The following is a 14,863-nucleotide window of genomic DNA, read 5'->3' as shown; positions in this document are numbered from 1 at the left end:
ACACTCTTATTTTCTTAGAACTACAGAAATAATGATTTCTTTTTAATAATATTCGGCAAATACTTTTTTTTCTTTTGAACACCATATTCGGCAAAGACTATCTTTCGAAAAGCCCATGAGCTTTTGGGTTCCCTGCTATTGAAGGCATCAAAGGAATATAATCTACTTTTTGACTGCATGGAACCTTAAGTTCCTCAAGCAGCACGGTTGATGTGAGCTTTTTAACTTTTAATTTTTTAATATACTTCCTCAAAGAAAAAGACTTCTCAATATATTTGAATTCGACGTCGTACGGTAAGCAGCTTCGAGAAGGTAGATAGGAGACTTAACTATGTTTATTTGATATGGAAGTCTTCGTTTTAACCAACTATCTTTTCATCTTTAAGTTTTATTCCATACCTAAAAGTACATGCGGAAGGTGAAGATGTGAGTTCTCACAGATTAATTAAGTTTATCCTAATCTACTGTATATTCATTGTATGTCAAAGTAGCTGTTATATCCGTAATATTTTTCGGTAAAATTTTACCAAGTTGACGCACCATATTGATAACTAATTGGATTACTAAACTTTAGGTTTTCATATAATATATTGCGTAATTGCTTGGCGATGCAACGTCTAATATATTGTTGCAGATTGGTTTTTATTCAAGATGTTAGGTTTGACATAGTATCAGGTAATTATCGTAGCTAGACCCAACGTATATAGAAGTGAGATAGATAGAAAACTTTACTTGGGTTTTCAGTATATGTGTGACGTGTATAAATAAGTGTTGGTTTGTGCATTTTGGACAAACTCAAGTACTTAAGCAAGTTTTTGTCCTTTAACAAATTTGAGGTTATGTCAATTCAAACATTGCAAAGAAATAAGGTAACCTTTTTTTATTAACCAGGGTATCTCGGATCTATGAAACGATTTAGACTAGCTATTCTTTTGTAAATTTAGACGCTGTCGGGTGAAATATTAGTCTTGTCCCTAATTTTTTTTAAAGTTTCTTACAAAAAAAATATACCTCCAAATTACGAACTTTTATTCTATAAATTTCTCAAAAAAAAATGTTCATAGCCCTCGAAACTTTAGATCCGGCCATAAACGCATGATGAATTATTTCTCTGAATATTTAAATGGGTTATAAGCAATAAATCCATTTCTGCATATTCTGGAACTAGTAATTTTGTACTAGAGAGCAATAGATCCCTAACACAAATCAACAGAACGACTCCTCACATCTAAGCAAAATCGATTCTAAAAAAAGGCTAAATAACTCTCTTTTTTGGGGGCTAAATAGCTATATAAGCAGACAGGACTTTAAAATGATAGTAAATTAATCACTGCTCTAACGAATCATATTGTTATAAATTGATGATACAATATACTATATATTAAAGCCTTCAACGTAGAAGCATCTATAAAGCGATTGAATTAGTGTTAGAATTAGTTTAGTCGTTAGAAGAGTTAGGGTTTTCGCGGGTCCCAGCCTCCCAGGCAGGGTTCATGAGTTTGCGTGCCTTGGTGTCCTTAAAACTAAATTTACACCAATAATCAACTACCATATCGAGACGTTTGATTCATTCTTAGAAAATACTAGTAGTATAGTATTGTTTTTTTGTTGCTATGATTTAGTACATATTCATTGTACATTAAAAGTTTTATTAAAGGCTCACAAACTCCCTTTTGTCAACATATGGATTAGTTGCAGCAACTTTTGTGTACCTACATTGCTCACAAACTTGATCATCTTCTTCTCTTCCTTTCATTTTCTTCTTCTTGCAAAAAATAATATTATACAAGGGTATTTTCGTCATTCACTGGCCATCAAAGTCAAAACCTAAACTAAGATTTTCTCCTTCCGACAAGATACAAGACGCAAAACACAAAAACCCTATTTAAAGCGTGAAGATCACACACATACACTTAGGTTCATTAATTAGCTAAGATCCTTAGTTTGATTGCCTTCTTCGAAACCTTTCGCCCTTGTGAATTCTAAAGTGATCTTCAACAGGTTTGATAATACATACACACATACAAAAATATATGTTAGTATTCTCGTACGTATATGTTTATGATCATGCGCTTACACCAAAAAAATGTTTATGATCATGCACATGTTATCCAAGTTCATATATTATCCTATAATGTAATGAAAATGTGCTCGTTTATTTCTTATCTCTTAGCTTGATCTATGTGGTTAGATTATTGAATTTACTTTAATTATTTAATAATGTTTTGTAAGTATAATATAACATTTTTTATAGTGAAAATGGGGCGATCGCCATGTTGCGATGAGAATGGGCTGAAGAAAGGGCCATGGACACAAGATGAGGATGATAAATTAATCGATCACATTCAAAAACACGGCCATGGAAGCTGGAGAGCTCTTCCTAAGCAAGCCGGTTTAAACCGATGTGGAAAGAGTTGCAGATTGAGATGGACCAATTACTTGAGACCTGACATCAAGAGAGGGAACTTCACTGAAGAGGAAGAAGAAACCATCATCAACCTCCATTCCCTTCTTGGAAACAAGTAATCAATTACTTTTACTCTTTATAATTCCTTAATTAGTTAGAAATTATATGTTAGTTCTTCTAGTCTATAGTATATAATTATATATTTCTTAGCGATATACTAATATGGTTTTAAAAAAAATATTAAAATTTTCAAAACAAAAAATGACTATTTTGATCATTTTTTTAAAGCTATTTTTACGACAAAAACTTAAAAATGTTATTCGAGAAAATTGTTTTATATATATATTTATTAATATATGGTGGTTTATGGATAAAAGAATCATATTTGAAACACCTACTACACTGTTTTTTCTCTTCGTGCATACGTATGTAGCCGTTTGTCAATCTTGAAACTTATTATCTTCTAATTGACGAAAGTAAAATAATGTTAGGTACTTATCATATACTAATCCACTAGGATACTATCGATTTCATTGGTTTAAATTTTTGTCTATGTTTTTTAAAGGTGGTCGTCGATAGCCAGTAATCTTCCTAGGAGAACGGACAACGAGATCAAAAACTATTGGAACACACATCTGAGAAAGAAACTTCTCCAAATGGGGATTGATCCCGTCACACATAGGCCCAGAACTGACCATCTAAACGTCTTAGCTGCTCTTCCACAGATTATAGCCGCCGCAAATTTCAACAGCCTCTTGAATCTTAATCAAAATTACGTGCAACTGGATGCAACAACTCTTGCTAAAGCCCAATTGTTACACAATATTATTCAAGTCCTTAGCACCAATAACAACAACAATTCCTCGTCTTGGCCATTAGCCATGCAGACCAGTGACAATCTCTTTGGTCAATCTTCTTACCTAGAGAACCAAAATCTTTTTGGCCAATCTCAAAACTTATCTCACATTCTTGAAAATAGTCATGGAGAGGATTTTATAGTAAAAAACCAAACAAATGATCATCCTTTGGATTCATTTTCTTCCCCGGTACAAATGAATGCTCAAGATGATTATAATTCGCTTCCACTACTGGTTCCGGCTTCTCCAGGGGAATCTAAACAAAGTCAGATGATGATCAAGAACAAAAGAATAGTTCATGAACATCAGCATAGTCAGGATACTTCAAACCCGTCATCATCAAACTCCACACAAGATCATCATCAACCATGGCGTGACACTATTGATGATGAAGCAAGTGATTCTTATTGGAAAGATATCATAGAGTAAGATCACTCGTTACTTTTTACATGCATTTTTTTATAAATCAAATTTCACTTTTCACATGCATGAAGTGTTAGGCTAGTCTAATGTTTTTTTTTTAATTCTCCGTTCTGCAGGCAAACGTATTCGGAACCATGGCCGTTTCCTGAATAGACAAGATTCGAATTAGAGAGAGACTAATAATATCGTAATTTTTGTTGTTGGATAGAGTTATATGCATATATATTTATCGTTCACTAAAGACTAAAGTTCCCTTTTTCTAGACCATGTATCCCTTTTTCTAGACCATGTATGTAAATTGATCTTGTAAAATTTAACCACTTTATTGTATTAAATATTGTTTGAAATTACACTTCTAAAATCTAATTTATATATTACAATTATCATTGCAAAACACAAACGAAAATACAGTATCAAAACTATTGATTCAATAGCAAAGAAAAGTGTTTTCTTCCATTTATGATTTTCTTAGAAGTTTACAGTCTGTATAAACGTAAAAGCTCACGCAAGCGCGAACAAAAACAGTCGAGCTTTGTATTAAAAAACAAAAATAAATTTTTGACTCTCCCAAGCCAAATGAACAAGATAAATATGATTACGTTTGGAAAGTAATTAAATATAGGTACTTTTTGTTTGTTTTACCAAAAATAACTGAAGATTAAAGATTTAGTTAGCGATGGGTAAGAAGATGTGAACTACAAATACAATATATACACTCGAAAATGACAGTCTTGTATTGGTTTTGACTTGGCGACAAAATGACTAGCTGGACAAGTAGACAGTTACATAACTTACGGTAAATGTCTCGCGGGACAGAACATCCTGGCAATGTTTTCAACTTTCGGCCGAAACTAAACGATGACAAAACATTTATGATCTTAAATAAAAGAAGAAAGTCCATTAACAAAAAAGCATATCGTTAATTGCAATCATAGTTATCGATATACAGCATCAACGTATTTATAATGCTCTATGCCAAAGAAAAATCCGACAAAGCTGTATACTTTTGGTCAACTGAAATGGTCAACTGAAATGATATTTTTCCATTACCAGATTAAACGCTCAAGCACAATTAAATTATGGCCTGCGACGGAGGAATATGAGAGGCTAAACGTGCGCTAATGTTTACAATTGATGATTAACCACAAGAAAATAAAATTAGATTCTTTTAATTCGGTTTAATTTCTCTGAACTAAACTCAAAGTATCTTTTAAATGATTTCTTACTAAAGAGACTGTATTACAGAACCGAAACCAAAATAGTCACAACTGTTCATCCATCAGTCTCGGCATGAATCTATATTGAGCTTTGCCTTGTTTTAAAGATTGTAACAAAAGATCAGATACGTCATCATATCCTTGGAAAGAGTTAACCAGAGACAAATCGATGTGAAAAAAGCATAGGAGCAAGTAAATGAGGGTTTGAGACTTCAATGCTTCGGTCTCTTCGCTGGTGAATTCGAGTTTCCAGCCTCTGATTGCCGTTTTATTCCCAAGAAATGCTCCACCTGAGACGCCATCAAATGAAACGATCAACACCAATTCTGAATTATGTATCTTATTAATAAGTCGATAATATGAATTATATTTGATCTAGGATTCTGTAAAACCTTTCTGTCACCAAGCATTGGTGTTAAGCTTCCTGGAACATCCTTCTCAACAGTCGCAAACCCGCTCTGAGGATCACTAGTTTGTCTGAAACAAATTGCAACAAACAAGTGTTAGTTAAAGAAACCGAGTGTGTCGCTGAACAAATCTAAACTAAAACTGAGTAATGAAGCATAAGATATACCCTGGTTTGACATTGCCACTGAGGACAATGTAAGGAGTTTTCAATTGAGCTTGCGCTTCTCTCATTCTCTGAACAGAGAGCGATGGTGTATCTGAGTTTTTCATTTGCTTTAGCTTGAGCTCTTCCTGGTACTGTTTCATCCGTTTCTCTTCCTTCATTTTTCCAGGTCCCTTCCCGTGGAATTTGTGAGAGAGTAGTCGAAATGCTTCTTTCGGAGTCAACTGTTTCACAACGTGAAAGTTGAATATCAGATTATTTTAGATATTCACATATTAAAGACGAGTTTTAACAATACTGAAGAAGTAAAGCTTAAGGAAAACTTACAGTTCTACCAAACTCGTCAGTCCTCTCAATCCGGATATCCTTGAATCTCTCTTTACCTCCTTCATCATCCACGATACCAACAAGCTTGCTCTTCTTTTTGTCCATGTTCCTACCACCCCATTCGACCTTCTCCTTTAGGGCTCCTCTGTCTTTAAGAAGCTTCAATACACCAGATAATCCTTTCCCAACCGCAACCTCGTGTATGGTTTCATCAGGAGTTATCTCTTTGGTATCTGATGGAACCTCTCCTTCATCCATATCAGTGTCTTTAACTTCTGCCCAACCATCCGGTTGCTCTTCTTTTACTTCTTCAGGAGCTTTGGGTGCTTCATCTTCATCCATGAAAACATCTTCGCTCTCAGGCTTCCCCACAACACCTGGAAGACCAAACCAATAGATCAAAACTCTAACGACAAAAGTAAATATTTTATTTTGTAAGAAATAGGGTGATACACAGGTAAAACTCTAACGAATGTGAGTATACGCCACCAAATAAAATTCCAAGAAGCATATGACGATCAATATAATAGAGGCAAACCAATAAATAATGGTGCACTTGTGTCATTAGATGATTTATACTTTACCTTCACCACGCTCGAGACCCCAGACAAAATCATTCATCTCTGTGAAAACCATTGTATTTTCTTGTGTCTCAGCTCCAGAGCCGCTATTATCATCGGTCGTTTCATTGGTTCTGGAAGCCAGAAGATGTGCAAGTGCTTCAGGACCAGATCTAACTTCCTCTTTCTTTGTGAGAGCTAACTTCCGAGCTCTCTCCAACGATTTATAAAGATCTTCAGCATCGTCAGCCAACTCATCTTCTTCTCTTTTAGTAGACTGAACGTGTTCCATTCTGAGTAATCTGGATGCCTCATCAGCTTTAGCAATGGCGGTCTGATAGGCGTTGCTCCGTTTTTCGTTCTCGGATCTTTCTTTCTCTTCTATCAAGGCCTGCCTTTTGCCGTCTTTGCGAGAACCAAGATCCTCAGCTGCCAGTCCTGATGCAATAGCTTCTGCTTCAAGCGCACTTATGTCCAATTTATCCTTTTTCCGCAATGATTTCTTTTTCTTTGGTTTTTTAAAACGTAGCATTTCTTCATGTGAGAAGTAATCTGATGAGACCTTTGCTGACGAGTTGAGGTCTTCAAAAGTACTTGTCGTTTGACCCTGGATTCTTTTACGAAGCTGATGGGTAGGAAAACGAATTACATTAGCGAATACTGATCCAGTAATCATTAAAAATGTAAGGGAAGATAGGTACCTCTTCCAGCTTCTTCTCTGCTTCACCAGTAAAGCGACCCTTTGCATCCAAGATTATCCCCTGTAGATGAAAGCAGCAACATTATTTCACCCAAACCAGTGTCTACAATTCTAGTATTTGAAAATTCCTAACTTACCTCATCAGTATCGGGCTCATCATACTGCGGAAGCATCTTCTTTTCTGCCCCAGGATCATCGTTAAACCTACAAAAGTATACCATTGCTATGTTTCAATCTTAAGTAACACAGATATGCTCATCATAATGCCACTGAAATATACTTGAACTTACTTATCATCATATATTCCCTTTTTCTTCTTGGCTGCTTCATAAGCTTCGTTTCGACGCTTCTGTTCTCCAATTTCCACATTTTCCAGCATGTCAATCTCTGCCAGAATAGGTGCAAAGCTCGTTAATGACAGACCCTCACATCAACCAAGTTGAAAACATTAATAAAGGAGAGCATTAAAAGATACAAACCATTGTTGACATCTCCATCGGCAAGGACACTCTGGTCTTTTAGTGTCAAAATAACTGCTCCACCTTCCGCCACCTTCTCCAAACCATGTAGAACTTTAACACCAGATAGATGATCTGGTAACCAGAATATATGAAGATAATTATTAACTAGCACGTATCACATGAAAAGAACTGCAAAGCATGTAGTACAAGCATCACGTCTCTCTCTACCACACTAAAATCGATAGACTGTTGCATCCAACATTTATATAAATTCGAGCAAAGCAAAACTTACCACCATCCTCGCCGTCTTCATTTTCACCTTGAATCAGATTGTCCTATACAAATATAACATACGATACATGATTAAAACGTCAAATAGAAGTAAGTTAAGAAGAAATAAAAGGATACAAATATGTCGAAGGAAGGGAGGAAACACCTGCTCCTCAAAAATTCTGGACATCTGATGAGCTCTTTGCTTCTCAGCATTTCTTTTTTCCTCGATTTTACGGCTCCTTGCAACCCATGATAGAGCATCAGAAGCTTCTTCAGCTTTCTTCTTTCTTTCTTCTTTCATCCTGAGATAGAAAACACAAAAGTTTTTTATTACGTGATTATTAATATATCTAATAATCTAAATGCATGACACAAGAGAAATAAGCAGAGCCTTAGACCTTACAGAAATAACTAAGACTAAACAACAAGACAGATGTTATCGTAACAACCGAGAACCAAACAAATACGATGCCTAAAAAAATTACTGAACTCAAAAATCATGTTCTAAGAGGAAAACATCCTCAATCATAAAATGTAAAATATTTCAAATAAGAAACTCAAAAATTAAATTGTTTACAGCACAAGAACGAATCACTTACTTCTTAATGCGCTCCTCAACTTCCGTTGCAGATTGCTCTTTCCCACTTGGTGCAGCATCAGCATTATCCTCACTGTCATAATGGTCTTTTGTTTCCGCAGGTTTTTCATTCTCATCCTCATCCTCGTAGCTTTTCTTACTCGATCTATCCTTAACTCTTGACCTATCCTTGTCTTTATACGCTTCCTTCTCCTTCTCCTTAGACTTCTCTTTCAACTTCTCCTTCTCTCTGTCTCTATGTTTATCTCTTTCCTTTTCCCTCTCCTTATCTTTCCCCCGATCTCTGTCCCTATCCCTCTCTCTATCCCAATCTCTGCTCTTTTCCTTCTCAGTGTCTCCTTCTTTATCCCTCTTTCTGTCCCTTTCTTTCTCCTTATCCCTTCGATAGTCCTTATCCCTGTTCTTCTCGCGGTCATAGTCCTTTTCTTTATCCTTGCTCCTGTAATCCTTCTCCTTCCTCCTTCCATCTCTGCTTTCTCTAGAAGGAGACCCCTTGTTATCACCCCTCTCTTCCCTACTTTCATGCCTGGATTTAGACTTCTCCACTTCCATTCTCAAAACGCCTAAACAAATCCCAGAAACTTCAATCAGGACCTAATCACAAAAGAGGAACAACTCAGAAACAAAAAAAATTACAGTGGTTGCAGACTACAACAAGCTATTAGAGTAACAAAAACTATTATAGTGGCAAAGATCTGAGCCGATATACTTATTGACTACATACAGCGTCTAATCGTTGCTCATGGAAACCCTAACCTACGGAGATTTTGCTATTATTGAGAGAAAACAAAATCGAATCAAAATACGATTCGACGAACCTAGAAAATTGAGATTTCAATGGAAAGTACTGAGATATTCGGATCCACGGACAAATAAGATTGAAAAGGCTCAGAACTGCAAGAGAATCTGAAGTACGCCAACGAATAGCAGCTTAAGAAGATAGAGCACTATGCGGAGGAATTGAGAAATAATGATTCAAGCCAGAGAGATGACGACTAAAAGCATACCGCGAAGGGTTGAAAGCTCGCCGGTAGAAAGCGACGGCGAAACTCAGATAGACGAGAGGGGAAACGATTTTGTGAAGAGAAAAAAAAAAATAAGAAAAGCAGATATACGTTTATATTTATAGCACTCCGGTTCAAGAGCAAACCCGTTGGTACGTGAATTAATGAGGACCGGTTTTAATTTTCGTAATGAAGTGTTCGTGGCTTGGTTCAAAATACCAAATTGGTTTAGTGTAGATCATTTCAAAATGATTAACAAATTCCTACCTGACCGGTCCGGTTTATGAAGACTCAACCAGCTGTTTTCAACTTTTCATAGTCCTCAAAACGCTTTAAGAGATCGCCATTTTTACACATAACGTACCGAATCTTCAAGTTAAAAGCAGCATATCCTTTTGTATGCACCATTTCTCAACCGAACCACGAGCTTTGCTAGCGAAAATGATACTTGTATAAAGTGAGGAACCTTCATTTCTTTGGCTGCAACCGCTATGATTTCATTTTAACAGTTTTTTTAATAATTTTGGCACAATTTCTGCGCAATTTCATCGTTTACCACTTTGGTATACAAATTAAATGTTTTCTAAACACATACAATGAAAATTTTGAAAATGTAGTTCACTGAAAGATTGATCCAGTCTGGTTTACTTAACTAAACCGAAGTTGTATATTAAAAGCACAAAGCTATATTTCAGCAATCAAACTAATTTAAAATGGTTAGTGGATTAACACCTACTCCCAAAGAGAATTTTTTTTTTTCTATCAGAAAATATTTACATTTTTATTACATAACCAGAGCTTAATGAAGACATGGAAATGAATTCTATGAATCAGAGACTAAAACACTAAACGTAATCGTAGCCGGATGATACTCTTTCGGATGCAAGATTTCGTTTGGTCTGAGTGGGCAAGAGACACCGCGTAATGTCTTTGCATTTAATCCATTTCAAGCCTTTTTCTTCGTGCTTCATTGTTAGCCTTGATGCGACTGATTTGATTCCACTTCTCATATAATTAAGAACGAACACCACAAGATCACTGCAATGCAATGCAGCCATGATTAAACCAACCATAACCCCCCAATACATGAACAAAACTAAAGAAAACCAAAGCGTCTTCTACTTACAAGGGTGAGCAAGGAGAGCGAGAACCATTGATAAAGTAGACGAACAAGAAAGAATCGAAATGCTGGCCGTTGATTATGTAGAATCCGTGTAACCTCCTTACACATCTGAAAGACATTCTTTTGTACAGTCGGATTGCAGGACTGTTGTGTGCAATCACATGAAGGTAAACACCACGGCACACAGGGATGCTAGACGCATATTTGATGACCTCCTTAATAAGCAACTTAGCTGCAAAGAAGAAACAAACTTAAAGAGCTTAATATTAACAAAACCAAGCTAGAGAATCAATGAAAATACCTATTCCACGTTTTCTGTAGCTTTCTACAACTCCAAGCGTTAAGATGTACACCAAGGTCTCCTCTCCCTTACAAGAGTTATATCTTATTAAATCTGATATCTGCTTGAAACAGAGAAAAGTATCAACATATAAACACAGAAGAAAACCCCTAGGCTTGTTACATTTAAGCAAATAAGCACAAAACAAGTCTACACACCATGATCAAGATGTTAGAAAAAAGCAGATCCGTTTGATTTTTTTTAAGAACTTTTGTAAGAAACCCATCTGATAAGCATGAATTAAAGTTTCAAGCTTAAACTATATAGGACATGATCAAATGTTTCGACAACAATCAAAATCTACACATTACATCCAAAAAAGAAGAGAACACAAAAGCTTTGAAACCAATGCGGTAAACATGCTACAAACCAAGATTCAAATCAAAAGCTGCTTAAAAGTTTTGATCTTTAAGAAATTTGTAAGAAACCCAAATCACGAAACTGTTTCAAAGATTCAAAATCAACACTTCAGAAACCTTCTAATTAAAGAAACCTTCAGAAACAAGTTCAAAAAAGGAAAATAGACTCACTTCGGTTTCTTTCGCAGGCCCGATCTTAGCAGTGACAAACCCAATAAGTTCGTCAGAAAGACCATCAGGGCGGCTCCGATCAACAGCAGCCCAAGAGAGGATATCACCACCGTTGACAACATTCTGAAAAAACTCAGACTCGTACCTGAAACAAAAATCAATCTCCCAAAAGGGAAAGTCACTCAAAACTGAATACCAGATAAGTATTGAAAAAGATGTTCCAAAGAAAGGAACTTTAAACTTACCTAATTGGGAATATGTCGCGATGGATTTGCTCCAAACGTTCTAAATCAGAAGGGTTTATCGGCCTGAAGCAGATACTTGGACGACTAGAGATTTTAAGTTCCTCCATTGACGAATTCCCCACGAACCCACGCGGAAAACGCGACTTTTGTCTGCAATAACTAAACCCCACAAAAGAAAAAAAGATCACAAAGATCAAAACTGGATCCGGGTTGGTTAAGGTAAGATAATCCGAAGATGGGTTCGTTGATCTGCAAAGAGATTTCGCGGGGGTGAATTGAATCGAAAGAAACGACTTTTGCCTTGCTTTGCTTTGCCGTGCTTTTCTTCAGATCACCTCACGTGACTTGCCACTAACAAGCACGTGCATCTGCGTTTACAAAAAGTAGCAGACTTTCACGAAATTTTTATTATGTTTTGTTTCGAACTAAACTAGTTAGGACCAGGTACACTTATATTTTGGACATTATCATCAGCTAAAGTACCTCAAACAAATTCATTTATTGTCACATGTTAGTATGTTACTACGCGAAATGTATTCATATTTCCTGTACCGCCGCTTCACGTTCAATTTTTCCGATGATTCATCTCAGTGTGTGTCAGTCCCAGAGAGAGGGAGTTTTCTCTGCGTCTTTTTCGTATTATAATTAATATTATCGAACGATAGATAGTTAATCTAACTATTTAAACGGTGTATAAATACGCCACGTACTGTAAATTCACCGAGTGAGTAAAAAGGAAAAAGCGACGCAGAAAAACGGAAATGTAATGAAGGTTGGAGTGAGTGATCTAAAGACTCAATCCGTAGTTCTTGCTTGCACTCGTAGCTATGGAACCGGTTCTTGAACCAGCACCGTACGTGAACTCAAATCCGTTGCCTATACCGCCTCCTTTGAACTCGGTGCCGCCTTTTTTGAGCAAAACATACGACATGGTTGATGATCTTTCCACCAATGAGGTCGTTTCTTGGAGCAGCGGAAACAACAGCTTCGTCGTCTGGGACGTTCCCGAGTTCTCGAAGGTGTTCTTGCCTAAGTACTTCAAGCACAACAATTTCTCCAGCTTCGTCAGACAGTTAAATACTTATGTAAGTAAAGCATCACTCTTTCGGGTAACTTCAAAAAACAAAAAAAAATCAGATTGATCATTGAAGTGTTGAACTTTCAGGGACTTAGTCTTAGTTCAGTCTCATTCTTTTTCTTTTCAGTTAGAAAGTGTTGAACTATGGTGTTTACAATGTTTATTTGAGAAAATTGAGGTAGTAAGTAAGGCATCAAAGTTGGGTAATTACAATGATGTTCTGTATCTAATGGGAGTTTGATTGTTGTCTTTAATGGGTTCTTGCAGCTTATGAGACTGGTGTAGTCAGTAGAACTATGCAATTATAGTCTGTCTATTCTTAAACTATATAGATTAGCAATGGTGGTTTAATGGCTAGATCCATGCCCTGTCTTGGATTTTTTTAAACCAATATTTTTACTCACCAAAAGATTCCACAGAACTTTGCAGGGTCGCTTTAACATATCCTCAGATATGGGTGAAGCTTGGTTTCTGCCTTGTAACTCTAAATCACAAAACAGAACGTCCTCTCAGTTGTCTGAACATTAGCTTTGCTTTCGTTTGTATATGTCAGTCCAGGTACATGTTGATAAACTAAGAAGCTATTAATTTTTCTTATCCCATGGTGGAGAAGTCGTTTACTTCCCGGAATGATGCTTTAACTAGAATTTTAAATAGTCTGTAACAGTTTGTGGCTCTTGTACAGTTACTCTATGTTGGCTTTCTTCTTCCATAAAACTCAGTTTAACTTTTATTTTTGTTGATCTTTAGAGGCTATATTGCTGAATTATTGTGTCCAGGGATTCAGAAAAGTTGATCCAGATCGATGGGAATTTGCAAATGAGGGATTTCTAAGAGACCAAAAACAACTACTAAAGGGTATTACAAGGAGGAAATCATCGCATGTGCAGCAACAAACTCAAGTTCAGAACTCATCTCTTGCTCCTTGTGTCGAGGTAGGGAAGTTTGGAATAGCGGAAGAAGTGGAAAGACTCAAGAGGGATAAGAACGTTCTTATGCATCAACAACAGGCCACCGAGAACCAGCTGAAGGACGCGGTGCAGAAAGTTCAGGCGATGGAGCAGAGGCAACAGCAGATGATGTCGTTTTTAGCGAAGGCTGTTCAGAGTCCAGGCTTCTTGAACCAGTTAGTAGCACAACAGAGTAATGATGGTAACAGACAGATTCAGGGAAGCAGTAACAAAAAGAGGAGGCTTCCTGGGGAGGAGGCTAATGATGTTGATCGTCAGATTGTTAAGTATCAGCCATCCATAAATGAAGCAGCGCAAACTATGCTTCGACAGTTCTTGAATATGAGTAGCTCACCTGAGTCTGAATCGGTTCCAAACAATCCTGGCAGTTTCAGTCCTAGCTCTCTGAACTCCTCGAATACAGTTTCTGGAGTAACACTGCCCGAGGTTTCACCCGACTCAGCTCATTCAGCAGCAATGAACCAAGTACCTGATGCAGGTTTGGCTCATCATCCTCAAGCTGGTCTGGTTCATCCAAACTTAGGTCCAAGTCCAGCTGCAGCTACTTGGAGCCCTGAATCTGAATGCAAGACGGGTAATGGAGAGTGTTTGGATCCAATAATGGCTGCTTTAGTTGGGTCGTTGGAGATGGAAGGCGATGCAGTTTCTCCTGAAGGTGAGGAAGAGGTGAAAGAGTTACTGGTCCCTCAGCTGCCTGGAGTCCAAGACCCATTCTGGGAACAGTTTTTTGCTGATGAAGCCCCAGTGAGTGGAGAGACAGACGAGACTATATCAGGGTCAGTGGAGAATAATGACTTGGCAATGGAGCAAGAACTGAGGGAGTGGACTAGGGATCAACAACAAGTGAACCATATCACTGAACAAATGGGGTTTCTTTCTTCGGAAACACATGGAGGTAAGAATGAAAAACATGTTCTCTGCATTATTGTTCTGCCATTTGTCTTTCACAGGTGTATATTTTTCAGGGGAGGTTGTGAAGGGGATATGAACGGAGGTGGAGGAGATATATCATAGGGTTTGACTTTCACATGCATAAAACCTACGAAAAGAACAAACAATGCAGCGCCAACGTACTTGTGAATAGTCCTTTAGAGATGACTCTTTGTGTTTTTTTTTTGTTACATGTTGCTTGTTTACAACGGCCTTCATGTTCAATTATCAACCACTATGATAATCTT

General features: G+C 37.0%; 4 protein-coding genes across 8 annotated transcripts; 2 read left to right on the top strand and 2 right to left on the bottom strand.

The window, feature by feature from the left end:
- Nucleotides 1–1,071: 1,071 nt before the first annotated feature.
- On the top strand, nt 1,072–4,635 carry LOC106370509 (transcription factor MYB41-like). The gene is made up of 3 exons (XM_013810502.3): nt 1,072–2,522; nt 2,973–3,689; nt 3,804–4,635. The coding sequence occupies exons 1-3, from the start codon at nt 2,221–2,223 to the stop codon at nt 3,838–3,840; spliced, it is 1,056 nt and encodes a 351-aa protein (XP_013665956.2). The 5' UTR covers nt 1,072–2,220; the 3' UTR covers nt 3,841–4,635.
- A 256-nt stretch (nt 4,636–4,891) lies between these two features.
- On the bottom strand, nt 4,892–9,522 carry LOC106371980 (SART-1 family protein DOT2-like). 4 transcript variants are annotated; one of them, XM_022693497.2, is made up of 14 exons: nt 9,402–9,467; nt 9,213–9,300; nt 8,396–8,988; nt 7,960–8,098; nt 7,816–7,858; nt 7,542–7,655; nt 7,353–7,449; nt 7,200–7,266; nt 7,064–7,123; nt 6,387–6,987; nt 5,803–6,179; nt 5,479–5,699; nt 5,297–5,381; nt 4,892–5,194 (listed from the first exon to the last, which is right to left on the bottom strand). In XM_022693497.2, the coding sequence occupies exons 3-14, from the start codon at nt 8,944–8,946 to the stop codon at nt 5,117–5,119; spliced, it is 2,433 nt and encodes an 810-aa protein (XP_022549218.2). In that variant the 5' UTR covers nt 8,947–8,988; nt 9,213–9,300; nt 9,402–9,467; the 3' UTR covers nt 4,892–5,116. The 4 variants fall into 4 exon arrangements, with proteins under 4 accessions (XP_022549218.2, XP_013667555.2, XP_013667522.2 ...); XM_013812101.3 differs by lacking the exon at nt 9,213–9,300 and having other exon boundaries at nt 9,402–9,522; XM_013812068.3 differs by lacking the exon at nt 9,213–9,300 and having other exon boundaries at nt 8,396–8,957; nt 9,402–9,484.
- Nucleotides 9,523–10,131: 609 nt separating this feature from the next.
- On the bottom strand, nt 10,132–12,068 carry LOC106370501 (histone acetyltransferase MCC1-like). The gene is made up of 5 exons (XM_013810501.3): nt 11,637–12,068; nt 11,392–11,536; nt 10,823–10,922; nt 10,525–10,753; nt 10,132–10,436 (listed from the first exon to the last, which is right to left on the bottom strand). The coding sequence occupies exons 1-5, from the start codon at nt 11,741–11,743 to the stop codon at nt 10,244–10,246; spliced, it is 774 nt and encodes a 257-aa protein (XP_013665955.1). The 5' UTR covers nt 11,744–12,068; the 3' UTR covers nt 10,132–10,243.
- A 154-nt stretch (nt 12,069–12,222) lies between these two features.
- Nucleotides 12,223–14,861, top strand: LOC106371948 (heat stress transcription factor A-1b-like). 2 transcript variants are annotated; one of them, XM_022693487.2, is made up of 3 exons: nt 12,223–12,721; nt 13,494–14,580; nt 14,651–14,861. In XM_022693487.2, the coding sequence occupies exons 1-3, from the start codon at nt 12,464–12,466 to the stop codon at nt 14,671–14,673; spliced, it is 1,368 nt and encodes a 455-aa protein (XP_022549208.1). In that variant the 5' UTR covers nt 12,223–12,463; the 3' UTR covers nt 14,674–14,861. The 2 variants fall into 2 exon arrangements, with proteins under 2 accessions (XP_022549208.1, XP_013667520.1); XM_013812066.3 differs by having other exon boundaries at nt 13,494–14,861.
- Nucleotides 14,862–14,863: the final 2 nt, after the last annotated feature.

Source organism: Brassica napus, chromosome A10 (genome assembly GCF_020379485.1).
Source record: "Brassica napus cultivar Da-Ae chromosome A10, Da-Ae, whole genome shotgun sequence".
Taxonomy (NCBI): domain Eukaryota; kingdom Viridiplantae; phylum Streptophyta; class Magnoliopsida; order Brassicales; family Brassicaceae; genus Brassica; species Brassica napus.
Note: the sequence above shows the minus strand (reverse complement) of the source record. Positions and strands in the feature narration are given on the sequence as shown.